Genomic DNA, 27,569 nt, shown 5'->3' on the forward strand with positions numbered 1-27,569 from the left:
AACCTCAGCCTGGACCAGTCCACACAAGAGATCCACTTCCTGGACACTACGGTGCTAATACGATGGTCACATAAACACCACCCCTATCGGAAACCTACTGACCGCTATTCCTACCTACATGCCTCTAGCTTTCATCCAGATCATACCACTCGATCCATTGTCTACAGCCAAGCGCTACGATATAACCGCATTTGCTCCAACCCCTCAGACAGAGACAAACACCTACAAGATCTCTATCATGCATTCCTACAACTACAATACCCACCTGCTGAAGTGAAGAAACAGATTGACAGAGCCAGAAGAGTACCCAGAAGTCACCTACTACAGGACAGGCCCAACAAAGAAAACAACAGAACGCCACTAGCCATCACCTTCAGCCCCCAACTAAAACCTCTCCAACGCATCATCAAGGATCTACAACCTATCCTGAAGGACGAGCCATCGCTCTCTCAGATCTTGGGAGACAGACCAGTCCTTGCTTACAGACAGCCCCCCAATCTGAAGCAAATACTCACCAGCAACCACACACCACACAACAGAACCACTAACCCAGGAACCTATCCTTGCAACAAAGCCCGTTGCCAACTCTGTCCACATATCTATTCAGGGATACCATCATAGGGCCTAATCACATCAGCCACACTATCAGAGGCTCGTTCACCTGCGCATCTACCAATGTGATATATGCCATCATGTGCCAGCAATGCCCCTCTGCCATGTACATTGGCCAAACTGGACAGTCTCTACGTAAAAGAATGAATGGACACAAATCAGACGTCAAGAATTATAACATTCAAAAACCAGTTGGAGAACACTTCAATCTCTCTGGTCACTCGATCACAGACCTAAGAGTGGCTATACTTCAACAAAAAAGCTTCAAAAACAGACTCCAACGAGAGACTGCTGAATTGGAATTAATTTGCAAACTGGATACAATTAACTTAGGCTTGAATAGAGACTGGGAATGGATGAGTCATTACACAAAGTAAAACTATTTCCCCATGGTATTTCTCCCCCCCACCCCACCCCCCACTGTTCCTCTGATATTCTTGTTAACTGCTGGAATTAGCCTACCTGCTTGTCACCATGGAAGGTTTTCCTCCTTTCCCCCCCCTGCTGTGGGTGATGGCTTATCTTAAGTGATCACTCTCCTTACAGTGTGTATGATAAACCCATTGTTTCATGTTCTCTGTGTGTGTATTAAATCTCTCCTCTGTTTTTTCCACCAAATGCATCCGATGAAGTGAGCTGTAGCTCATGAAAGCTTATGCTCTAAAAATTTGTTAGTCTCTAAGGTGCCACAAGTACTCCTTTTCTTTTTGCGAATACAGACTAACACGGCTGCTACTCTGAAACATATGAAACACACTTTACTAAGGCCGAAACAAAGTAAAGCGAGGATCTTGCATTCCTGGATACTATGGAGAAGAGCCAGTGTTGCAATGGAGAGGCAAGGACCTACAGAGAAAGCAAGAAGAGAGGGGCCTCTGAGGGTGGTCTAGCAGTGGTGGCTCACCACAACCATTAGGGTCTAGATAAGGGGTTTGGAAACACTACCACTTCATGCTTTTTAATCTGGTAGGCCCGGTTGCCTCCTTGTTTGGCCTGCCTCATGCACTTTTTGCTGCTTCTTGTGCTTCAATTTAGTGTGGTCCCCTAGGGTTGTCCAAGATCCCATTCCATAATATTTAACATGGTAGCACACTACAGAAAAATTCATACACAAGGGGAAACAGAGGAAAGCCAGGGTCAATCCTCATCCCCACAAATCCTCAGTTCCTGTGCCTGCTAGACCCACTGATCTCCAGCATTGGCCCCCGAGACAGATCTGTAGAAATAAGTTATATTGGCAATGGGTGCCCTGACAGCCAGGATATAGACTCACCGGTCAATGGGATCTGTGGTTAATCTACCACTGTTTGGAGGTGTTCTGAAACGTAAAGGGACTCATAGGCACCTACTCCATGGGTGCTCCGGGGCTGGAGCACCCATGGGGAAAAATTAGTGGGTGCTCGGCACTCACCGGCAGCCAAGCTTGGGAACATGGCGTGCTCAGGGGAGGAGGCAGGGAAGAGGCGGGGCTGGGGTGGGAGGGGATTTGTTGAAGGAGTCGGAATAGGGGCAGGGAAGGGGCAGAGACTTTGGGAAAAGGCTTGGAATGGGGGCAGGGCCTCATGGAAGGGGTGGAGTGGGAGCGGGCTGGGGGCAGAAGGGGGTCGAGCACCCAGGGGAAAAAGAGGGGAAGTCGGCACCTACGAAGGGACTCCAGAGAATTTCTCTGTAGTCCTGAAGACCCGTTTGAAGCTGATCTTGGCAGCCCTGCTCAAGACAGCTGAAATCCCTGACCCCTGACATGTTAGGAAGTGAAGGCATCAAGGACTGGTTGAACTGGAGATGAGAATCTTCCCAGGCACTAAGTGAAGTGGATTGAAATAGTCAAGTGAAAAATGTTACAGTCCAATCCAGAGCAATTAAACTGGAAGTTACAGGCTGGGTGGTTTAAGCAGTGTTCTTTAATGCTTGTCCTTATGCTGAAGTGAGGGAACACGATTATTTGAAAAGAGACTGATGTTGCTTACCTTACAGGAAGAGTTTATGAAGGTTCCTTTGTCCAAACTGATCCAACTGTATGTGTGTGTTTTTTCTCACGTGCACAAGCCTGGCTCCTTTAACCACAAATGTCCAGTGGGACTGCATCTGTGCCCTGCACCTCCTTGTATCCCCTAAAGCAAGAGTATAAAGCACAGAGCCACCCTAATCACCACTCAGTTCCTTCACTAGTACAGAAAATCCAGGAAAGGACTCCATATAGGTGAGGAAGGAAGGCTGGTCTGGGAGCCAGGTAGACAAAGGCATTTTGCAGACCTCCAGTTACTATGAGGTAAGTAGCCTCTCTTTCTTCTTTGAGAATTTGCCTATACTCTGCATTAACTCCTCTTTGTAACAGAACACTGGACATTTCATGTTCACATTGGTAGCAAACAAGTCTGCTGAAGAAACTCCCCATTTTAGGAATACTTGCATAAGAACATAACACAAGAATGGTCATACTGGGATGAGCCAATGGTCCAGCTAGCCCAGTATCCTGTCTTAGACAGCAGCTAGTGCCAGATGCTTCACAGAAAATGAACAAAACAGGGCAACTTCAAGTGATCCATCCCCGGTTGTCCAGTCCCAACTTCCGGCAATTGGAGATTTAGGGAGACCCAGAGCTTGGGGGTTGCATTTATGATCATCTTGACTTATAGCCATTGATGAACCTATCCTCCATAAACTTATCTAATTCTTTTTTGAACCCAGTTATCTTTTGGATTTCACAACATCCCCTGGCAATGAGTTCCATAGGTTGACTGTGCATTGTGTGAAAAAGTACTTCCTTATGTTTGGTTTAAACCTGCTGCCTAGTAATTTCATCAGATGACACCTGGTTCTTGTGATGTGTAAAAGATTAAATAGCACTTCCCTGTTCACTTTCTCCACCCCAGTCATGGTTTTATAGACCTCTACCATGTCCCCCCTCTTCGTTGTCTTTTCCAAGCTGAACTCTCCTTGTAGGGGGAAGCTGTTCCACACCCCTCTTCATTTTTGTTGCCCTTCTCTGCACGTTTTCAATTCTAATAGATTTTTTTGAGATGAGGTGACCAGAACTGCACACCGTATTCAAGTCATGGGTATACCATGGATTTATACAGTGGCATTATATTTTCTGTCTTATTATCTCTTTCCTAATGGTTCCTACCATTCTGTAAGCTTTTCTGACCACCATTGTACATTGAGTGGATGTTTTCAGAGAATTATCCATGACGACTCCAAGATCTCTTGCTTTAGCTAGTTTAAATCCTATCATTGTGTATGTACAGTTAGGATTATGTTTCCAAGATGCATTACTTTGTACTTATCTAAGCTGAATTTCATTAGCCACTGTGTTGTTTAGTCACCTCATTTTGTGAGACTTGTTTGTAACTCTTTCGTGTCAGTTTTGGAATTAACTATCTTGAGTAATTTTGTATCATCTGTAAATATTGCCACCTCATTGTTCAGGTCATATACGAGTATGTTGAACAGAACAGGTCCCAGTACAGAAGACTGGGGAACCCCACTATTTATCTCTGTCCACTGGGAAAACTGACCATTTTATTCTGGCCCTTTGTTTCCTACCTTTTCACCAGTTGATGTAAAGACCCCATTATTGAACCCAGGTCCATTGACAGCATCCTTAGATGCTGTGCCACAGTTGTACACTGCTGCCCGACCAACAGCTCTAGTGCTAAAGCCCTACAGATCCACAGCAGTGACATTCCAGCCCCTGACTGGGTGGACAGGCAGCACGGCATTGAGTACCTGGACTATAAAAAGGCCCCAACTGGAAAAGGAACCTGTATGAGCAACAAACCATTGCCTGCTGGCTGCTGCCTAGACTACCTTGCCTTGTCACTTTGCTACATTGACCCTACATAGATACCATGCTGCCTTCCTTGACCCTGCCTTGTTACCCTGCTGCCATGTCTGACCTACCCTCCCCAACCCACTGACCCAGCCCTTTGGATTGGATCTTCCAGCTACTGACCCCTGCAAGAACACTGAACTTTTGCCCTGGACTGCCTCTGAAGACAGAATTGACCTGTCAGCGAACCCGACCACCCAGGCACACTTAACTACTTGCTTTAGACGGTCTTCTAGCCCATCGGGCATTACTGTTACTACTGATCCATGAGAGAAGCTTCCCACTGATCCTATACGGCCTACTTTACTTAAGAGCCTTTGGTGAGAGAATCTTATCAATGGCTTTCTGAAAGTCCAAGTACAGACATAAGTCTATTGGATGATCCGGTGTCCACATGCTTTTGGACAGCCTCTGAGAATTCCAATAGAGTGGTGAGGTATGATTTCCCTTACAAAAAGGATATGTTGACGTCTTTCCCCAAAATATCATGTTCATCTACTTGGCTGATATTTTATTCTTTACTACAGTTCAACCAACTTGCCGTGGTACTGAAGTTAATCTTACTAGCCTGCAAATGTTATCTCTGAAACCATTTTTTAAAAGTTGACGTCACATTAGCTATCCTCCAGTCATCTGGTACAGAGGCTGATTTAAGCACGAGGTTACATATCGCAGTTAGTAACATAAGAACAGCCATACTGGGTCAGACAAAAGGTCCATCTAGCCCACTATCTTGTTGTTCCCAACAGTGGCCAATGCCAGGTGCCCCAGAGGGAATGAACAGAACAGATCATCATCAAGTCATCCATCCCCCGTCACCCATTCTCAGCTTCTAGTAGTCCTGAAATTTCACATTTGAGTTCCTTCAGAACTCTTGGGTGAATACCATCTGGTCCTGGTGACTTATTATAGTTTAATTTATCATTTTTTTTCCAAAAGCGCCCCCCCCCCCCCCCACACACACACACACACACAGATACCTGGATCTGGGACCAATTCCTCAGATTTTCACCTAAAAGGAATGGCTCAGGTGTGGGAATCTCCCTGAAATTCTCTGCAGTAAAGATCAATGATGTGATAAATGAAGGGGGGTAGCTCCCTTTTATGGACACCCAGGCCAGCCAGTTAGCTACAAAATCCCTGTTAATAGCTATTCGCTACTTGCTTTACCTGAAAGGGTTAAACAGCCATAGGTAAAACAAAGGGAGTGGGCACCTGACCAAAAGAGCCAATGGGAGGGCTGGAACTTTTTTAAATTGGGGAAAATACTTTCCCTTTCTCTGTTTGTTGTTGTTCTCCAGACAGAGGGGACAGAACAGGACAGGACTGGAGCTATGCTGTGAAAAGCCTTTAAAACCAGGTATGAAAAAGCATCAAATCATACCTCAAACCTACTTATCTGAAACCCCCAGATATGTAATGTAAATCAGGGAATATCTAGGAAGACATGATTAGGGTTATTTTCTGATTGGCTTGTGGACTCCTCTGTGCTAACCCCAAATCATAGAATCATAGAATCATAGAATATCAGGGTGGAAGGGACCCCAGAAGGTCATCTAGTCCAACCCCCCTGCTCAAAGCAGGACCAAGTCCCAGTTAAATCATCCCAGCCAGGGCTTTGTCAAGCCTGACCTTAAAAACCTCTAAGGAAGGAGATTCTACCACCTCCCTAGGTAACGCATTCCAGTGTTTCACCACCCTCTTAGTGAAAAAGTTTTTCCTAATATCCAATCTAAACCTCCCCCATTGCAACTTGAGACCATTACTCCTCGTTCTGTCATCTGCTACCATTGAGAACAGTCTAGAGCCATCCTCTTTGTAAACCCCCTTTCAGGTAGTTGAAAGCAGCTATCAAATCCCCCCTCATTCTTCTCTTCTGCAGACTAAACAATCCCAGCTCCCTCAGCCTCTCCTCATAAGTCATGTGCTCTAGACCCCTAATCATTTTCGTTGCCCTTCGTTGTACTCTTTCCAATTTATCCACATCCTTCCTGTAGTGTGGGGCCCAAACTGGACACAGTACTCCAGATGAGGCCTCACCAGTGTCGAATAGGGGGAACGATCACGTCCCCGATCTGCTCGCTATGCCCCTACTTATACATCCCAAAATGCCATTGGCCTTCTTGGCAACAAGGGCACACTGCTGACTCATATCCAGCTTCTCGTCCACTGTCACCCCTAGGTCCTTTTCCGCAGAACTGCTGCCGAGCCATTCGGTCCCTAGTCTGTAGCGGTGCATTGGATTCTTCCATCCTAAGTGCAGGACCCTGCACTTATCCTTATTGAACCTCATTAGATTTCTTTTGGCCCAATCCTCCATTTGTCTAGGTCCTTCTGTATCCTATCCCTCCCCTCCAGCGTATCTACCACTCCTCCCAGTTTAGTATCATCCGCAAATTTGCTGAGAGTGCAATCCACACCATCCTCCAGATCATTTATGAAGATATTGAACAAAACGGGCCCCAGGACCGACCCCTGGGCACTCCACTTGACACCGGCTGCCAACTAGACATGGAGCCATTGATCACTACCCGTTGAGCCCGACAATCTAGCCAGCTTTCTACCCACCTTATAGTGCATTCATCCAGCCCATACTTCCTTAACTTGCTGACAAGAATGCTGTGGGAGACCGTGTCAAAAGCTTTGCTAAAGTCAAGAAACAATACATCCACTGCTTTCCCTTCATCCACAGAACCAGTAATCTCAAATGTTTTTGTTTTGCTTATAACCTTTAAGCTGAACCTCAAGAGAGCTATCTTGATGCTTAATTTTTGTATTTTTTTTTAAGATCTAGCAAAAGCCTAAGTTCCAGATATATTTTCTTTCTTTTAATAAAATTTACACTTTTTAAAGAACAGGATCGGGTTTTTTGTGTCCTAAAAGGTTTGTACAGATTTTGTTTAATTAGCTGGTGGCAACAACTGATTTCCTTTGTTTTTCTTTCTCAGCTCTTCCCTGGAGGGGGCAGGGAAAGGACTTGAGGATACACCACAGGAAGGAATTCCCAAGTGCACCTTTCTAGATTCTCTAAAAAAGGGGGTTTATTTGCACTTGGGTGGTGCAGCATCTATCCATCCAAGGTCAGAGAAACACTGTAACCTTGGGAGTTTAATACCAGCCTGGAGTGGCCAATATTAATTTTTAGAATCCTTGCGGGCCTCCGCTTTCTGCATTCAAAGGGCCAGCATGGGAATTCAGCCTTGGCAAATGTAAGTAATTCATTTAGCTTCTCTGCAATGGCCTTGTCTTCCTTGAGTGCTCCTGTAGCACCTCAATCATTCAGTGGCCCCACTGACTGTTTGGCAGGCTTCCTGCTTCTGATGTACTTAAAAAAAAAATGCTGTTAGTTTTTGTGTCCTTATCTAGCTGCTCTTTCATTATTTTATTTTATTTTTTTGCCTGCCTGATTATACTTTTACAATTGACTTGCCAAAGTTTATACTTTTTATTTTCCTAGCTAGGATTAAACTTCCAGTTTTTGAAGGATGCCTCTTTGCCTCTAACTGCCTCTTTTACTCTATTCTTTAACCAGGGTGGCATTTTTGGTCCTCTTCCTGGTTTTTTTTCTTGTAGTTTGGGTATACATTTAGTCTAAGCCTTTATTATAGTGTTTTTAAAGGATATCCATGCAGTATGCAGACATTTCACTCTTGTGACTATTCCTTTTCATTTCCATTTAACTACCCTCCTCATTTTGTATATAGTTCCCCTTTTTGAAGTTAATGCTACTGTGGTGGGTTTCTTTGGCATTTTTCACTCTACGGGGATGTTAAATTTAATTACATTATGGTTGCTATTACTGTATCTAGATTTCTAATAATTAAATCCCCCATTACTGTTACCTAGTTCTTCCTAGAAACTGGGATTCATGCCGCAGGAGCAGTATTCTTAATGTGAGAGGATATAATGACATCACCTGGAAGGAGGGTCCCAACTACAGGATTGTTTTCCTTTGCTACAGCTTGATCTCCTTCCGAGACTTTCATCCTCCTCAACAGCACAAAGGCTGTCAGACTGGAGGTGGGACTGCTCTATTGTGTCCCTGAAAGCCTCCTCTGTGTACCTCTCTGTCTCCCTTAGGTCTGCCAGTTCAGCGACTTTGGTCTCAAGAGCCCATACGATCTCTCTCTGAAGGCCATGAATTTTTAACAACGAATGCACACATACAATTACCTGCTTGGTGGGCAGGTGATATAAGTGCCGCATTCAGCACTATAAACTGGATAATCCCTACTCTGCGGCTGGACTACTGCCTGCATTATTTTTACTCTTGAGGGTTTTTTTGTGTGTCTGTTTGCTTGTTTTTTTTTGGGGGGGGGGGATGTTATTGGCCTAAGTTTTTAGAGTATGTTTGTGATATGTATCTGCCTCTCAAACTCCCGTTTGCTGCTCCTGTTTGCTACCTCATCTGGTCACATAGGAGCTGGCTTTTTAAAAATCTATTTTCTCTGAGTTAATATTGCTTGTCAAGAGATCCTTAAGGTTTTAGAGATCAAAGGATAGCAGGCTACAGCCTCATTAGTAAGATCTCAGAGTATGTCTACACAGCAAAGAAAAACCTGGAGGTGAAGAACGTGTAACACACTGTAACCAGATCCTGGATCTTTTGGATAATTTCTTGCAATCAGTATGCACTTACAAGGGGTAGCCACTGGTGGATCTTGGACTCTTCTGTTGTTATTGTCTATGTATTTATTACTGAATATAAATATTAAAGATGATGCAAAACTGAATCTGAGGTGATTACAAGACAGACTAGAGTACTTAGCATCTTTCATACAAAAATCTGAATCCCCTTACAAACATTAATTAAACTTCATAACACCTTGTGAGGTAGGCAAGTGCAGTATTATTTTACTTTTACTTACGGGTAAATAAGGTAAAGACCAATTAAGTGATTATGCCATGGGAAAAACTCCCATTGGCTTTAATTACATAACTAACTGTCATAGGAGAAAGATGTATTCTCCTTCAGAATATAGAAGACAAATATAAAAGAAAGATGAAGTGAGGCATTAATTGATTTAGCAATAGAAACAAAGAGGAAAGAAGACTGACTTCAGTGGGAGTTTTGCCTAATTAAAGACTGTAGCATCATCAGACTAACAAGAACATTTTTGATAGCATAAGAGCCTTGCATAGGACAAATGAATTTCCTTTAATGCAGTGGGGATACATTAAAATTTGAATGCCTTAATAAATAATATGGAGGAGGTGTTGCCCAGTGGGTACAGTAGATACTGGAAGCCATTGCATTCTTGACTGTCACATACTTGATGTATGACTTTGGACAAGTCTTTAATCTGTCAGTGCCTCAGTTGCTCTACTGTTAAAATGGGAATAATTATACTAACCCTCCTCTAAAGCATCTTGAGACCTACAGATGGAAAGTTAAGTCCAGAAGCAAAGTCTTGTAATATATTATTTCATAAAAGGGCTATAAATCTTAATTGCTATTTACAAGGTGTTCCCAGATCTTTGGATAAGCATGCTATGTTGTTATTATTAACGATTATAGACAAACTTCTGAAAGATGTAAAGAGTGTAACAGACAAATATATCAGAAGATACATCAATTCATTCCCGTACTAGGGGCAATACATGAGGGGAAAAGGCTGGTTAGAATGAGAGTTTTGCCTGAACATGTAATGCAGAATTGGGCCCTTAGTAAGTCAATATCTCATTGTGTTTCAGTAACACCGTATAAAAGTGGTGGAAGTAAATGTGCATCTCTATTTTTTCCTGGGAGTTATTCAGATAATTTTAATGAAGTATTTTCTTTGTCTCCTTTTCATGGGCAGGGGGAGGGGTGCGTTAAGGGAGATTAACTGTGAAGCCATTTGCAAAGTGCTGACATTGTGAGTTTTTTCAGTATTTTGCATGCCAGGATTCCACTTTTTACTCCAAAGATGAGGTTACAACGTGAGTTTTAGTTTGTTTCCAGGAGCAGCAGCTATGAGCATTTAAATGGGACCAAATAGAGTCACCCTGCAACTACCAGCAAGAGTCAGACATTACTTTCAGTTTGGTTGTAAACTTCTATAGGAATGTTTGCATTTGTGTCTTCCAGTCTTAAAGGAACATCTCATTTTCCTTATATGGGGAAAAGGCTAAGAGAAGCAGATTACAGTCCTACTATTAAAACCTACTAACACTACTTTGGTAAGTATATTCTCAGTGGTTGAGAAGTTAACATTTCTAATTTTTAATATTAAATTTATGTTTCAAGTTAATATTAAAAAGGAAAATACTTGCTTTGTTTAAATGTAATTCTAAAAATCATTATAATTTTTCTATTAATATTAAGGAGCCTTTCCTGCAACCACTGAAGTAAATAAAACATACCACTGATAACAATGGCAGGAGCATAGGGTTCTTGCTTTTTTTTAAAAGCAATTTGAGCATGTTGGTACTGCAACCATTAATCATGCAAGATGACCCACTAATACACAAGTAAGAAATCTTTGTTGTAACTTACTTAAATAATATGCATACTACAATCACCATGCATTTCAATGTGAGATTCATCTGGGAACATGATTTTTTTTTTTTTATAAAATGTAATCCTATCCTATTCAGAAGAGGCTGACCTGATGGTTTCTTGTGAAATTAGTTTTCTGTCCAGAACCCTTTACGTTTAATATATTGCAGAACCTTAAAGTAACACAGTCATAATAAAAATAATGTACTACTAGGTCAGTGGCTCTCAACCTTTCCAGGCTCCTGTACCCCTTTCAGAACTCTGATTTGTCTTGTGTACCCCCAAGTTTCACCTCACTTAAGAACTACTTGCTTACAAAATCAGACATAAAAATACAAAAGTGTCATAGAACACTATTACTGAAAAATTGCTTACGTTCTCATTTTTACCATTAATTATAACAATAAATCAATTGGAATATAAATATTGTACTTACATTTCAGTGTATAGTATATAGAGCAGTATAAACAAGTCATTGTCATATGAAATTTTAGTTTCTATGGACTTCGTTACTGCTTTTTACGTAGCCTATTGTAAAACTAGGCCAAATGTCTAGATGAGTTGATGTACCTCCTGGAAGACCTTTATGTACCCCTAAGGATTTGTGTACCCCTTGATGAGAATCACTGTACTAGATCATCCCCTCCACTCAAAGTCAGAAGTGGCCTTTCTTCCCCAAGCCCCATGGAAGACCTTCCATGAGGTTCGGTAGGTATACATACTTGTACAATCAGAAGGCGGTAAACTCGGAGTAGGGTTTGGGAGATAGCTGCTCTTCAGGGGAAATCTCACCTCAATGATCCCTGGGCAGAATTACTTAGGGACTGTCCCCCTCCATGCTTTGGAACCACCACGGATGAAGGGAGAGCACTTGGCAGCACATCTCAGTTGCACCTGTGCTTCCATACGAACTGGGAAAGGGCTGCAATAGGTAGGAAGCCAGTGTAGAAGCACAAGCATTCACTGAGGATGTTCCTGGCCTCTGGAATTCCTGAGATCTGCATGGGTCTTGGGAAACCCACTGGGTTTGTGGGAACAATCCCCAACTGGTTCCGCAGGTGGCCAAACCATACCTCCCCAAAGGAGCAATGCCAGGGAAACTCTACAAGGTTTCTTGTCCCTATACAATTTATTCCCACGTAAAGGATGATGTAGATCCATTGTAAAACATTATCTGTGAGACTCATAGCACCTTACCATTTTTAAACAGAATAATGTTAAACATCTAATTTGCTTTTCCTCCATTTATGCAATCTATTTGTGTATGTATTTATTTCCTTTGCATTTCACTTACCTTGGACAGCAAAAACAAGCAGGTCATTTCCGTTTGGGTTTCCAACACCTCAGGGGATTATTTGTTTAAAAAGGAAAAAGATTCATTTACATTTTTAAAGCCATTTACACAACTATATTAATAGGAAGGACCCCAGGCTAAAAGAAGTAGGCCCTGTGCAAGTATATAGTAAAAAGACATTTAAGGCAGCCACTGAGCATGGGCTAGGGGCCTGGACATGAAGATATGCACAGGTTTCTGATTAGTGGGTAAAGACTTTAGCTACTCAGTGGATTCCAGACTACTTCCCATGCTATGTAATAATTATGAGTAGTATTATTTTCCCCATTCCACTATGGGCGCTTTCATATGACCCTCTCTAACTCAGGGCTAGTTAGTGCTCCTCAAATGCAGGCATGTTGGATAATCCTGCTCACTTTATGCAAGTATCCCCATTGAAGTTAAGGTGAGAAACAATTGACCAGATAGTTTTATGCCTTACTTATGTCACATTTCAGGAAGTATGCACTTTGACCATTCTCCAGCTCATACCATTTTGTGTCCCCGAGATGCCACAACATTGAGAGGAGCTTGTGGGCCATCATTCTGAGTCTGAGCCTACTTTCTCTTCTGTCTTAGAGGAAAGACTCCCAGCTTAAAAAAGGAGCAATTCATCTGAAATAAAGGACACTTCTAACCACTCAGTAGGCAGTTCAAAGGAAAAATACGTGGCTTCTCCCAGGCCTCTGATATAACTCAAGTTTGGGTCCCAGCAGATTACACTAGTTCATTTTGGAATTAACCTATCCTGTTATCTTTACTCACACTGGTCATCCTTACTCTCTCACACCTGTTTCTATAGAATTCATCATCTAAATTTTCCAAAACTTGTTTTAAAAACTTACATTAAAAATATATCAGCACTGCACCAACCAACCAACAGGCACGTCCTTCAGAGCATAGATTGTATTGCCGAATGCTAGACTGCTGCCGTGTTCCTGAACTACTTTTCTGTTTAATTAATCATCAGGATCCAGATTGTTTTCAGATGTGTTACTTAAGGGAGCAGCAACACAGCCATGAGAGAGTGAGAGACTGATACAGACCTGCCTCTAGGTGGCGCACACTGTCTATTTGTAGTTGTAGACCTGTCTACAGCTGTGTTTTTACGGTTCCTAATATTTAAGATCTACTATCTGAAAGTTATTTTTCCTCATATTTCTTGACATGATCTGAGAAGACAGAGAACAAAAACTGTAGGGAAAAATAGATGATCGTTTAGCTGAAATTAATATGTAAAAGTTTCTAAGACAGGAGATAAAGAGACGGAGCCATAAAAATTAAGCCCAAATAGAATACAAAATAATTTCGTGAGCAGAACTAACAGGCAGATCTAAAGCATCACACTTTTAAAATAGATATATAATATATACAGAGATTTGCTATCTGCAAGTCAGCTGTATAAAATGGCAACTCAAACAAAATACTGTTTTCTATTTTTAACGGGAAATCAAGTCCTATAAAACACTTACTGATGGATTGAAGGAGATGTGGAAATGGTCACTTCCGGGACATTCGTATGTTACACTCTGACCTATCAATTAAACAACATTGTAAATCTTTCTTATTGCGTACCTTTCTTCTACAGAGGAGAGTTATATATATTCCTCTTTCTCTCTCAGATATGATCAGAGAGTAATTATTTGTAAGACTCCTGGTCTTTTGGTGAATAATTCGATCGTGAGGTTGTAAAGGGTGAGTTCAGGTTACTAATGCATCCGATGAAGTGAGCTGTAGCTCACGAAAGCTTATGCTCTAATAAATTTGTTAGTCTCTAAGGTGCCACAAGTCCTCCTTTTCTTTTTGCAGGTTACGACTGGAAGCAAAACAGAGCTTTATCTCTGCAAAACAACAAGACAATTTGTAAAGGAAAGCAGCAAATATGGTTAGATCTACAAGACTGTTTCTGTGCAGGATGGATGGCTCTAGAAAAAAAAAACACGTTGTTTCTCGGTAAAAGAGGCATTTCACTGGACCATTAGAAAAAAAACCTGACTTTTTAAAAAACGATTTTAGCAAACTATTAAGGCAGCCCTGCATCTGATTAGAAGGCTCGGGGCTGTTGATAATCGGAAGAGATTATCTGTAACGAATCGTGACAAATTCGTGGAGGGGGGAAACGGCCTTTTGCAAGTCGGAATAAAAGCCATTTCTGGCCCAGCCTTTCCAATCAGCCGCAGGGCATTTGTATTGCAGACAAGCGCTCCGCTCTCTCCCTTCCCTCGCCAGCCGGATTACCTCTGCGTCTGCCTGTCTTTGCTCTGGTGGGGTGTCTGGTGCGGGGCAGGGGTGCCCCCCAGTACAGCCTCTCGCCCTGGGAACGCTCGGCTCTGAGTGCGGGCAGCGCTGAAGCCGGCAGCCTGGCCTTTGGGCCCCGGTGGCACGGGCGCTTACGGGTCACGCATTCGCCTCTGGATGGCAGAGCAAACAAAGCGAGCGGCTCCGCGGCGCTGGGCGTCCTGCTGCCCGCGGGCGGGCCAAGCGACGGGCGGCGGCGGAGCTGCGCCGGCTGCTCAGCCCAGCGAGGAGCGCGGACCACCCAGTCGGTGCCGCCGCGCCTGGAGCGACCGGCCTGGCCCGGCCTCAGGCTCCCCGGACACTCCGTCTTCCTTCCCCCTGTTCTCCGGCGCTCGCCCAGGGACTGTCCTCGGGGGCCGGGGGAGGGCACCGCCAGCGCAGCCGGGGATCCGTGGGGGCAGGCTGGCGAAGAAGCATCGCAGCCCTTGCGAGCTAACCCCCCTGGGGTGGGGGGCAGGGCCAGCCGTGTAGACACGAACGAAGGCGCGTGAATCGGAGCGGCGGCTCTAGCGGCGCCCGGAGCCTGGCCTGGGAGCCCCACCGTGCCGCCTCGCTCCGCTCCCGGCCCCGGTCCCGGGCCGCACGCCGGCCCCCCGAAAGCGCCGGCCCTGCTCCCCGCGCCCGCCAGGGAACGCAGGGCCCCAGCACGCCGCTCTGCGCCCCGAAAGCGCACCCCGGCTCCCGGGCAGGACACCTACGCCAAGTGCCTGCATCTGTTACTCTGGGTGTGCCTCAAAACTCCCGGCGTGTGTGTGTGTCTCTCTTACACCCACGCGCATTTCTGCTTCCACGAATCCAGCCCACACTCCCAGCCGCTGTTAATCGGTCCTGGTACCCCGAAAGCTGCTCCTGGCATGGCTGGTATAAACACCCCGCACAGCACCCAGAAGCTGCTTGCCTGTTTACGGATAGTCACCTAAAGGTGTCGTGGGCTGCATATTTCACACACACTCCCTCATATACTTCCTTCAGAGTAGCAGCCTTTTCTTTTCTTTTACTCCTTTTCTTTTTTCGTATACTTCCTATATGTCTGTTACACTCCGCATCTCCCCCACGCTCAGTTTCCTTCGCATATCTCTTGCGCATACCCATGCACCTAGACGCTACATGCCAGAATTGATAACTACCCAGGAGTTCATGGGAAACGCAAGAAAAAGAAGAAGAAGTAGGAGCCCAAATAATATTTAAACTGGCTTTATTTGTTCCCAAGCTTTAATCATACCCACATTCGTCATATCAAAGACGCTTTTGGGTTTCTTTCCTGCGCAGGGCACATTAGATATTTTTTGCTGGAAATACTTAAGTTTTAGGAAATATTTTGATGGAGAATCGTTCATCATCAATCGGTTTCTTGGTCGAGTGTAAAATGACGCGGCTGCAGACAACAAAATAAAAATGCGGAAGGTTTAGATGGGTTTATAAAAGAAGCGAGTAAAATCGCGTGTATTTATTACACGATAAAAAGTTCGGCAACGAAAAATCTTGATATAATCTTTCTCATTGTATTGGCCCTCATCACCAAGCCCAAACTCAGAGCTGTAGCACTGAGATTATAGTTTTCATTTACTTTATTAATACTTCAGTCGGGATTTTTCGATATTTTATTAAAGCAACAATATTTTAATGGGGAAAATAAAACATGATACTTGAGACACATTTGTTGTACGTTTAAATGAGTAACATTTAGAAGATAAGTGTTGGTTTCATAGTTTCCAAAATGTTCCTGTTATTTAGAGTTATTTTATTTCCGTCAAATAGCGATTTAGAAGTAAGAACAGCTTTTAATCGCAGTAACAAAAAAAAAAGACTTTAAAAGTCCCATTAGATTAAGATAATCATTAATATAAAATCATCAAATTGTAAATAACTAAAATGTAAAAAAAAACAACAACACTCCGCCTTGGAAAATTGTTGAAGAAATTTTGAGTGATCCCTATAAAGCAAGCCGCCCAAAGTCTGAAAGTTTTTCTCCACAAGATAAAGCTAAATAGCATACGCAGCTTTCATTCAGGGGCAATTTTACAGTCCCTAACAGACTATGAAATAAATAATGTTAAAGACTCTTCCTAGAGAGCCGCCTTTCAAAGGTTTCCTAATTTGGAACACTGTTTACGTTTCCACTGACGGTTTCAACTTTTAATTAAACCATATTTTAAAAGCTGGTCACTACATGGATTTCCCAATTTAACCAACACCGAGGAGGAGGGGAAAGATCCCCGAAACTCTGAGAACTACTGATTCGGATCAAGTACGTGGTTTTTCACAAAGAACCGGAAAAGCATTTGTTTGGGGTGGGTTAAACCATAATATCGAAAGTGAGAGGACCGCGTACATTATAAGTGGGAAACCGTGGCAATCCTTTGGGACCGTCACGGGTTTCGAATGAAAAGCTGAAGGGCTGATATATTCCTGTAAACCCCTTGGGTTAGGGTCCAGAAGATCTATCCGTGGCGGATAGATCGCGCCAGGCTTGAAGGGCGTGCGTGATATGGACAAGCCGCCCCCGCCCCGGAGAGGAAGGGGTTAACTAGCCCACGTCCGACTCCCTTCCACTCGCCCCGTTCTGTCTGAAGAGCAACAGCTTCCAGCTGTGGCGCGCCAATCAACTCCCACCCTGCGCGGAGCGCTGCCCAATGGGAAGGCTCGGGTCGGGGCTGTCACTCCTAGGTGAGGAATGACACCGGGCTGGGAGAAAAAGGAGCAGGAAAGAGCGAAGGGACAGCTAGAGGCAGGGGGAAGCCCAGCGCCGCGCGGGACCCCGCCGCCGCCGCCGGGGAAGGCGCGAGGGAGGCTCAGGGGCAGCCCCCAGGCCAGGCAGCCATCCAGGCTCGTATGGGAGGGCTGCCTGGGCACGGCGTGTTAAAGCGTCCCCAGCCCCGCACCGCCGCTCGCTCTCTCCGGCCCGGGGAGCAGGGGCTGCAGCCGGGGGCGGCGATGAAGTCTCCCAGTTGAAGGAGCGGGATCCGGGCGGAGAGTGGATCTGGCGCCGGGGCCAGGGCAGGCGCCGGTGCACCAGGGCGCTTCGGCCGCAGGGCTCGCTTCTGGGTCTCTTTCCCCGCTCCCCCGCGCGGCCCCCCCTCCCCCGGGGGGCAGATGGCTGTCCGCAGCGGTAGCGCCTTGACGCCTTTCTCCATCCAGGCCATCCTCAACAAGAAGGAGGAGCGCGCTCAGCACTCGGCGGGGCGGCCGCCGCCGGCCACCCCCACCACGCCGGCTTGCTGCTGGAGGCGCTTCGGCGAGAGGGCGGGCGCGGCGGACGAGGCTTTGCTGCCGGCCCGGGCCTGCCCCCGGGCTGCTGCTCCGGCGGCGGCGGCGGGGCGGACGGTGGGAGCCCCGGCGGGCTGGGATTCGGACTCGGCCCTCAGCGACGACCACGAGGGCGAGAGGCGCTCGGAGGAGGAGAGCCCCGGGGTGCCGCAGGGGCCGCCCGGCAACAGCGCCCGCTCCAGAGAGGCCCCTGGTCGGGGGCGGCCTGCGCGGGAGGCTCAGCCCAGGGATCAGGAGGACGAGCCCCCGGGCCTCAGTGACAGCGAGATGTCGGCCAGCGTTTCAGGTACGCTTGTGGGGGGAGAGGCCAGGGGCCGAGGAGGACCCCCCCAGTGGCCGGCGGGTGGAGCCCTGATGGCCCCCCACTGCCGGCCGCTGAGCTCCATGCGCCTTAGAGAGCGGGGGCTCCCGCTCCCCTGGGGTTTGCGATCAGCCCTCTGAGACCCTGGACACCCCTTTCCCTGTGTGCCCAGGTGCCCCGACACTGGCGATGCCCAGCACACTGATGCATGGCCCAGACCTCTCTGCGCCCACCAGTCCCCAGCTCCTGATGGTGGCCGAGCTCTGGCGTGGCAGGGTCTGTGATTGCTGCCGGGCCTCTTGTCCCCAAGGGCGAAGGAGAATCGGTCTCTCCAGAGCTCTCCCAGGGCGGGCGCTGGCTAGTGGTTGTAGCTCGGGCATCTCACAAGGAAGGAGAATCAGAATAGAGATTTTGGGGAAGGGGCAGAAGGACTTAGAAAGCCTGTAATAGAGAGGGACAGACCCCGGCTGTGAATGGGACAGCTACATAGATCAGTCACAATAACCAGCCACCGGCCACCAGCTTTGTAATCTGGCAGTGCTGGGCAGACAAGTTGTTACAAAGATTCACCTGACTGGACGTTGTGAGAAGTTTCCTTTGTGCTAAAGGAAACAGAACCCCACCGCGCCTTGCATTTGGGGTCACGCTCCCTGCTGGCGGCTGGAGGCCTCCCTGCCCTTTGTGAGAAGTGAACTGTTTTCTAGCTGCCTTTTTACTCCCACAGGCCTCGGGTCGGAGGCGCTTCCCCCCCCCCAGGGATTTATTTATGTTTTAAAAGGGTGGGCCAGGCAATTGACGGTAAAGAATAAAGATGGCAAAGGAGGGAGCCATCCCCTTGCCCCCGGGTGCCAGACAAGTCCCGATGATAGAGGTGGGACAGGCAGAACAGTGCAATGAAAAGAGAGAAATGCAAAACCACAAGGGGAAAGCAAGCCTGCTCTCTCTGATGTGCCCCCAAAAGATAAGCCAGACCACAAATACTCCCTAATTACTGATCACTAGCTGCCCTGCAAGCGCTCCTTCCTTATGAATGTGCACAGCCGAGTGTGTGTGAAATGGCCTAGGAGCCCCTGGAGCTCTGCCTCAGTGATAGTGGGAGGAGCTGTGCCAGCAAGTGCCCCCCCCCAGTAAGGGCTATCTGAGTGGGGCAGTGACATATCCTAACATGTTCCCCGCCTGTGGGGGGGGGGGCGTGGTCCCCTTAAGACACCCCTGGGCTGGGGGATGCAGCTTGGCCCTCTTTCTGGCTGCATCTCCTGCCACTCTCCCAGCAGGGATGAAATGAGACCTATAAAGCAAGCAGTCAGAAGTCTTGAACTGTGCCTGCATAAGGAGGGGGTGCAGTGCGGCCTACCCCTGAGCTGTGCCAGGCTGGGTTTGGGGGGGATGCAGTGCGGCCTACCCCTGAGCTGTGCCAGGCTGGGTTTGGGGGGTGCATTGTGGCCTTAACCCCGAGCCGTGCCTCGCTGGGTTTGTGTGACCTTCCCCGTGAAGCTGGCCTGCTGGGGGCCTAGGCCTGCCCTCTGAGCGGTGCGTAGGAGGCCGCATTTCGGGGGTGACGATCTCCCCTCGCCCCACTATCCCTGGGTTTGGGTGGGTGACCTGCTCTGCCGCAGCCTGCCCTGTCTCTGATCTCGGCTGTTGCTCTCCCCCGCAGATCGCAGCCCGCCGGAGGAGGAGGACGGAGGCAGCAAGTGCGAGAAGCTGCTGGCCGGGGAGGAGGAGCAGGCGGCCCCCAAGCCGCGGAAGAAGCGCTCTCGGGCGGCCTTTTCCCACGCGCAGGTCTTCGAGCTGGAGCGGCGCTTCAACCACCAGCGCTACCTCTCGGGCCCGGAGCGAGCCGACCTGGCCGCCTCGCTCAAGCTCACCGAGACCCAGGTGAAGATCTGGTTCCAGAACCGCCGCTACAAGACCAAGCGGCGCCAGATGGCCGCGGACCTGCTGGCCTCGGCCCCGGCCGCCAAGAAAGTGGCGGTGAAAGTGCTGGTGCGGGACGATCAGAGACAGTATCACCCGGGGGAGATGCTGAGGCCGCCCTCGCTGCTGTCCCTGCAGCCTTCCTACTACTACCCCTACTACTGCCTGCCCGGGTGGGCCCTGTCCACCTGCACCGCAGCCGCGGGGACTCCATGAGACTGACCAGCCTCAGCCCTCTCAGATCCAAAGCAACCCCGAGCCCCAGCTGCAGGACTGTATGCACCGGACAGTATTTATTATTATTATTATTATATTTGATTATTTTATTATTGTTATTTGGGTAATTTCCCCCTCCCTCTCCTTTCCACGTTGTGACTTTTGCAAACTCCCCGCCCCCCTTCCCCCCTCAAGCCGAGGACTCTTCTAATTCGGCACGACTCGTTCATGGTATCCATGTTGTCACTCTATTCCGTGTAGACTTGCTTGTTTGTTTTTGTTTTGCTGATATTGTTGCTCCGGATTGATAGAGACCCGAATCTGGTGTGAGAGAAAGGAAAAAAGAAACCTAGATCAGAACAGGAGATCAAGGACTCCCCCATGGACTGAAAGGAAGATTATTTTTCTCTGTTTGTTGGTCTTCCAAATTGTTGCAAACCGTGTGTGCCTTGTATGGTGCTGAATGTAAGGAACCTCTTTCAAATCCCCCGTTCTCTTGTTGCCCTGTTCTTCATGGTCCATGGCAAAGGACAGATGTGTCACAAAAGGGTGAGCCCTGAATCAAAAAACCAGACCTCTTTTCTCCCTCGGATCTTTCCTTGATGAGGATTGGGGGAGGGAGAAGTAACGCGTTTTTAGCACTTTCCAGTTGTACTAAAGTTATTATTATTTTTACATTCAATGTGAATATTTCTAGTCAGGCTTTTTAAAAATGGAGATAATGGGGAAAATTAGTACCATTCAGTGCCTTTTTTCTTTTTCTGTCTTTAAATTCGTCAGCAAACCTATCGTGGGTTTGTGATCTACTTCAGTAATATAACAGTCTCTTTCTTACAAGGTAATTCGTGGCTTTTTCCTCTTTTACTGGCACTGTGCACTCAACTAGATTATTTACTTTAAATGAATTGTGAATGTCTGTAAGCTATCCGCTGTACTTTTTAATTTATAAACTTTAGTTTAACACATAGTTACGTCCATCGTGTCCTTTCTGCGTTTTACATAGAATTCTAAATACGCCCAGATATTTTTCGTTTAGAAAGTATCTTCTCTCCTCTCCCACACTGGCAGTACTATCTTATTATCCCTTATTGTTCCACTACACAATGTTTCATTTCCCTAGCGGAAGACCGTTTAGATCAATACATTTTGGGGTGAATCTGCAGACCATTGATGTTAGAGGTATTGACATATATCTGATCCAATATATTCAGAACGGCAGTAGCTCTCCTTTCCTTCTGAGAAAGAGGTTTGAATATTTTATACTCTGCCTAGTTAACTTACATTTAGGATGCAGTGAAGTCAGAATACTCGCTATAATTCTAGGCTAAAATATAGATTCCGAAATATTTGATTGGACGAGTACAATTCGATTTTACACTGTACACCCTTAAAGTGCAGTTTATCCAGAGGGTACGCTTTGCTTTAGAAAGGTCTTGAGGAGTAAGGTTTTGTGCACTGGATCGATTAACAATCCACAATCCGCTCTGGAGGAATGTGCGCGGGTGGGCAGCTTTGCTTACTTTTATTTTGATTATTATTTTAAGGCTTTTTTTATTCTTATTTATTTATTTATTTATTTATTATTGTATTGAGCCAGTCGTCGGCAGCCTATTTAATAATTTCAACCCACAAAGTGGCAAAATCATTATTCCAAGTGTATGTATTTTCCACTCTCTCATTCCTGTGCGCAGTGCTTACCTAATAACCCCATCACGCTGTGCATAGCCGGGGGCGACGCTTAAAGCTGCACAAGTGGATAGGGTAGGCGGAGAATCGCCTTCCAAACTTCCAGTTCTTAATTAAATTACGAAATCCATATAAAAATGAAATAGCCACTTGGGGCAGCCTCCCTCCTTTGAAGTGATCCCCTAAAAGTTCCTGAAACAAATCTATAAAGACTACAAAATGCTGTGGCAGCATGATCCTGCTAGTGTTTTATTTCCTCTGGAATTGTACACCAGGGGAAAATACTGGGGGAGAATTGAGGCTTCGTGAGTTGTGTGTGTGTGCCGATGACTGTGTACTTTCCAGCTAAGGCTCACGGCTTTTCGAGTATCACGCGTAAATTACGTCTAATAATTCCGTCCAAATTCCCATTCGTGTCCGGAACCGAATTCAAGAGATTTAGGCTTTCTTGTTTCGTGCAGTGAAGTCCTTTTCATGGTGGAGACGCTTGGACACGGGCACATGATCATGGGCGATGGTTGCCAAGATCTCATCACGTTTCCCTGCCCTCTTTTGTACACTACTTTCCTTTCCAGGCTGATGACAGGGACTTCCGTATGATTCTCACACAAAAGAATCACTCGAAAGAACCGAAGTAGTGAAACCGATTTTGTAAGCAGACCTGAACGCAATTTAGTATATTTATGCCTCTGGACGTGTGCGTGACTTGAGCCATGTCCCAATGCTTTCTCCTCCCCCTGAATCCCTAACGCTACTTGCTAATGAACCTTTTTTTCTTGGTGGTTATTATACTCCACAAAGGCTCCAAAATTAAGCGTCTGATGTTGGGTTTATGTGCTCCCATCTATGGACTATGCCCCACCCACGGAATATACATAGGTATGCATACTCCGAGATTCATCTTCCTCCTTTAAATTATTCGGGGAAGGCCAACCTCTCCTTTCCCTCTGCATGGCCGTGAAAAGCTGGAATTCTCTAGCAGCGATTTCCTCGGTGGGAGGAGAGACCTGGAAATCCACCGCCCACCCCCAGCGGCTCCCCTGCGCTGAGGTATCTTTCCTAACCCCAGGGAGTAGTTTGCCTTGGCAAGTGGAGTTGGGGAGAGTTTTATTCTTCCTTGTAAATATCAGTTTTCACGCGATCTAGTTTGTAGGTTTCTCGTGGTCAATGTACAAATATTACTCCTGCAAAGAAAAACGTTCAGAAACTCCAGCAGGATTTGGGGGGGGGGGGAGCGAATTGGGAACGAGGAGGTGGGGGTTGTTTTATTTCGATTAGGTTGCGGGGGAGGGAAATGGAACCCAATTCCTTAGGCCTAAAGTATTATCTCAGGCGAAGCTCCCATGAAAATGAATGGGACTTTTGGGTTGCAAGTTCGAGGCCCCTCTCTGCCCCTTTAAAGTTCCCGCTAACCCATCGTTCCTCTCAACACACGTTTTAAACATTTGTTTCCGATTTTCTTTTCACGGCGGTAGCTTCTGAACGCATGAAGGTGCAGGATCTTCTCTTACTAACGCTAATTCAGACCATCTCAACTGGTGTAAATTGTCAGAGCGCCATTGACTTCAAAGGAGTGATGATCATTTACACCAGAGGAGGATTTGGCCCCAGCTCTTGGGTAGCGAGTTGAAGGATGCGTTTGGGTTTCTAAGGTTTTTTGTAGTAAGCTAGGTTTTGGAGGGAAGGATAATTTAGTGGTTTGAGCATTGGCCTGCTAAACCCAGGGTTGTGAGTTCAATCCTTGAGAGGGCCATTTACGGATGGGGCAAAAATTGGAGATTGGGCCTGCTTTGAGCAGGGGGTTGGACTAGGTGACCTCCTGAGGTCCCTTCCAACCCTGATATTCTATGGGTTATGTTGAAACTTTCTTTTGATTATAATTTAACGTGGTTTTTATTGATTGATTTTTTTAATCCATATAGTAGGAAAATGTAAAATTAAAGGAAAGTGTAGATTGTGTGTCTGTAGCCATAACATTACACAGAGCTTTGCTTTTGGGGAGCTGTAACTATGCACATGTATGATAAAGAATCAAACTAGTTGTCTTTGAATTAAATACGCATAGTTTATGGTGCTTTTACTAGAGGAAAACAATATCAAGGATGATCTATATGCAATTATTCTGACGTTTTGGCTTCTTTTTTTAAATATCCAGCTATAGAATATTAAAACACTAAAATTTCCTTCTCTTGTCTTTGATAAAACCTGATGTTTGAGAAATAGTACATGTGTCTTAAACCAGAAGAAAATGAAACTGATCATTTTTAAAATAAAACCCCCGGTTTTTAAAGTAATGATTTACACTTTACAATGTAGAAACAATTATCTGTTTTTTATTTTCCCTTTAAGGGAAAAATCCGCTGTAAATCCAGCGTAACTTCACTGAAGTAAATAGAGTTACTCTGGATTTACACCGGTGTAACAGAATAGGATATTGACACTAAAAATCAGCCCTTCATCTCAAAACATGCATTTCTTATGGTCATTAACATTTCAGTGATTAAAACCCGATTAAGTTTATCGGAAAAAGGTGTCCTGGTTGAGATTTTTATATCAAAAGCAGGAAACCTGGCAAATCAGTCCAATAATTAGTGTGAATAAATATCCACCCACTCATTGGCAGAAAACAGTTTTTAAATATAACAAAAATAGTCGTAATTAATAAAAGGAGAAGCTACAACTAAAGAGAAGAGAATCCACATTGTTGTATGATCTAATATTTTATTTATCTTTGTGTATCTTTCTATATATACATCCACTTACAGAAAAGGATATGTTTCCCTGTGTCCATAGAGATGCAGAAGCAATCAAAACAGAGCTCAGTCTAGCCTAAAATGTCATAAGAAAAAAAATACTGACAATTAAATCTCTCTGTTCAAAGGAGACTGTGGTTTCAACCACATTGTGTCCGGTTCTTCCACGTGGTTTTTACTCTGACCTCGGCACGGTCCCGTCCCCCCAGCCTCGCCCATCTCAGCGACACTGGGCCTGTGGTTAATGGAGCGTTGAAAACCCGGTGGACAAGAGATCGCATCTGCCCTTATTCCAAGGGAATCCACGCGAACTGTGATAAGGAATTTTTTGGGGAGCAAAGGTGATGAAAAGGTTAATGGAGGTAACGTGGCCTCTGCCACTCTATTGACGGGCGGATGGCTAAACACAAGGAGGGAATTTCTGTGGGCTGGGAAGTGCTTTTGCAGGCAAGAAACAAACGTACTTGGGTCAGGTTTTCATTTCAGCTCAAAGGGGACTAGGGGGAGACACACACGTACGTGTGTGTGTGTGTGTGTTAGCAAGGGACAATAAAAAGGGGACTTTGATTTCACTTCCCGCTTCCCTTAAGAAGCCATTCAAACGCACTCTCTAAAGTCAGGGCATCTCACCACTATTGCACCGCAAGCACAAAGGCTAGCTGGAGTAAACATCTGCATTTCGAAGCTCGGTTAACGAACTAAAGCTGCTTCAGTGACTGTACCAGCAGAATACAAGTCTGTATTAATCTGCTTCCTCTCATGTTCACTTGAATGGGAAAGTTGCCTGATGGAGGACTGTAGGACCGCTGGGTCCCTACGATTCCAGAAACTGATGCCATAAGGGGCTGGCGATTTGCAGCGTCTTCCGAAGGAGACGTCATTTATTTGCAGCCGTTGCATAAAATTGTAGATAAACAATGTAACAAATTGTTGAACAGGCACAAAAGAGGCGTATTTGAGCACAGAAATCCACAGATGCTGGGGGATCTGCGGAATTTAGCGTAGACAAGCTAAAATGTCTTGTTAAAAAAATCACCCTAATCGCAAAGGATGCGATTGTTAACGGTTGTGGACGTAAGAACCATTTGTGGCTTTAAAGCAACTTACAAGCAACAGGCCATTCTATTATCAGTGATAGTCCTTCGGATACAGGATAGGCTTGGGTGTGGAACCAGCCTGCAGTAACAGCCCGAAGGGACATGGGATGTTAGACCCTGGAAGAGGTAAGGCAATGTATAAATATTAAGTCTTACTATTAACACAATTAACCATTTCATTGCTGATTTGCATATCAGAAATATCCACTAGCTATAGTGATCAAGTTCACCTCGCCTTATTTTTGTTTTTAATGAAATTACATTCATTAAGGGAAACATCTTATACAAATGTATGTATTGTACTAGCTGGTAGCATGTATAAACATTTTAAAAACATCATTTAAAAAAAGCCGAACGCCAGTTCTAGCTGCGGCTCATCTTCCTCCGGCACCCGGAAACCTGAGTAAACAGAGATGAACTGCGCCTTGTGCTCTGATGCTCACCAAAAAGTATGCACGGTTGGACCGGAGGGGGGGGCAGCTAATAACGGAGGCAAGGACTCTCCACCTCATGGAGCGGCCAGCCTTCATAATTCAAACTGGGGACTGTCAGCCACAGGGTCCCAACCGAACTCAATTGTGGAGATGAAGCATGGGAGGAGAATTGGTCTCCAAGATCAACTTGGCCAGGACCTTGATTGGCACTTGGAAGTAAATGGGTAGCCTGTGAAGCACAGGTGTGATATTTTCCACAGCAGTCGCCACGAAGTAGATGGGTAGCTGCATTCTGCACTCGCTGACGCTTTCACTTGGCTTGCCAGGGCACGATTAGAGGCGTTAAAGTACGACCAATAACAATGAGCTCCCCAGAAAGACGCAGGTACTCTTGTGAGGCTCAGCAAAGAAAGGGGACAATCTGCTAGCTAAGCACAGAAGTGAAAACAATCACTTCTGTTTACTGTTGCTGTGACTGAACTTAGGTGTGGTTAAGATCCAAAGGAAACGGCAAATGCACGATCTGGGTGAGGGAGCAGTAGGGGGTAGGCAGATGCATCCACGCCTATGCACCAGCATCTTGTCCATCCGGTCCGAATTTAACTTCCATCGATTTGCTTTCATCCTTGTTCCATGGCCAGGTAACAGGAAAGCAAAGAAACCTCACCGATTTTTGGAAAAGAGAGCGAGAGCGATCTAATCAGCTGGCGGCCGATATTGCAGCTCACAATGCTTCATTTTGTTCCCCCCAGCCCAGCAGCCTCAGGTGCGCAGGAAGCTGGCTCTAGACCTCGGACAGAGAGTGCCCTCAGGGTAGAGGCACGGTTGCCCACAGTGAGGCGGAGGATAGACCCAGTATCATCTGGGATGTCTGCGAGGAACGAGTCCAGCTAGTGGCTGGTAATTCTCTTCAGGCCTATCAGAGTTCACGGGGGAGTCCTGTAAGGTCTGTGGTGCCAGAAAGGTCTAATGATTTCAGATCTAAACCCATCAGCCTGGGCACCTAAATTTAGCCCATATCTTGGAGGAATTAATGATCAGGATTCTCTATTACTCCCACGCCTGAAGTCCGATTGAAGGGGGATAAAGAAACCCTAACTGTCCAGCCGGAATCAGGGTTGCTTAGCTAGAACCTCCCCTACCACTTCCCCCACCAAAAGAAGGCTAGATCTCTTGAAGATTTCTTCCGATTTCCTCCTTGCAATGATGCCTCACCGGGGTAGGACTCTATGTATGTGATCAATTATCTTAACATGGGCAGAGATTAGAAAGCGATATTTTTTTTTTTAGCCACCGTGGGCTTCCATGAAGATACAAGCCCCTTCCTCGTCTGGGTGGCAGA

General features: G+C 45.9%; 1 protein-coding gene and 1 long non-coding RNA gene across 3 annotated transcripts; one reads left to right on the top strand and one right to left on the bottom strand.

The window, feature by feature from the left end:
• Window positions 1–1,366: 1,366 nt before the first annotated feature.
• Window positions 1,367–13,430, bottom strand: LOC122459928. Of its 2 annotated transcripts, none has more exons than XR_006280914.1 (4): window positions 13,104–13,430; window positions 12,220–12,267; window positions 2,580–2,723; window positions 1,367–1,458 (listed from the first exon to the last, which is right to left on the bottom strand). It is a non-coding gene; the product is annotated as an uncharacterized LOC122459928 (long non-coding RNA). The 2 variants fall into 2 exon arrangements; XR_006280915.1 differs by lacking the exon at window positions 13,104–13,430 and adding an exon at window positions 12,751–12,839.
• A 3,811-nt stretch (window positions 13,431–17,241) lies between these two features.
• On the top strand, window positions 17,242–21,488 carry NKX3-2 (NK3 homeobox 2). The gene is made up of 2 exons (XM_038400011.2): window positions 17,242–18,109; window positions 19,782–21,488. Exons 1-2 carry the CDS (start codon window positions 17,650–17,652, stop codon window positions 20,255–20,257), a joined length of 936 nt encoding a protein of 311 aa, XP_038255939.1. The 5' UTR covers window positions 17,242–17,649; the 3' UTR covers window positions 20,258–21,488.
• Window positions 21,489–27,569: the final 6,081 nt, after the last annotated feature.

Source organism: Dermochelys coriacea, chromosome 4 (assembly GCF_009764565.3).
Source record: "Dermochelys coriacea isolate rDerCor1 chromosome 4, rDerCor1.pri.v4, whole genome shotgun sequence".
Taxonomy (NCBI): domain Eukaryota; kingdom Metazoa; phylum Chordata; order Testudines; family Dermochelyidae; genus Dermochelys; species Dermochelys coriacea.

What these genes read in the sequence shown, in the direction of transcription:
- NKX3-2 (XM_038400011.2), top strand. Translation starts at nt 17,650, where the DNA reads ATGGCTGTCCGCAGCGGTAGCGCCTTGACGCCTTTCTCCATCCAGGCC. An exon ending in GATGTCGGCCAGCGTTTCAG is followed by an intron (nt 18,110 to 19,781) that starts GTACGCTTGTGG and finishes TCTCCCCCGCAG; the next exon opens with ATCGCAGCCCGCCGGAGGAG.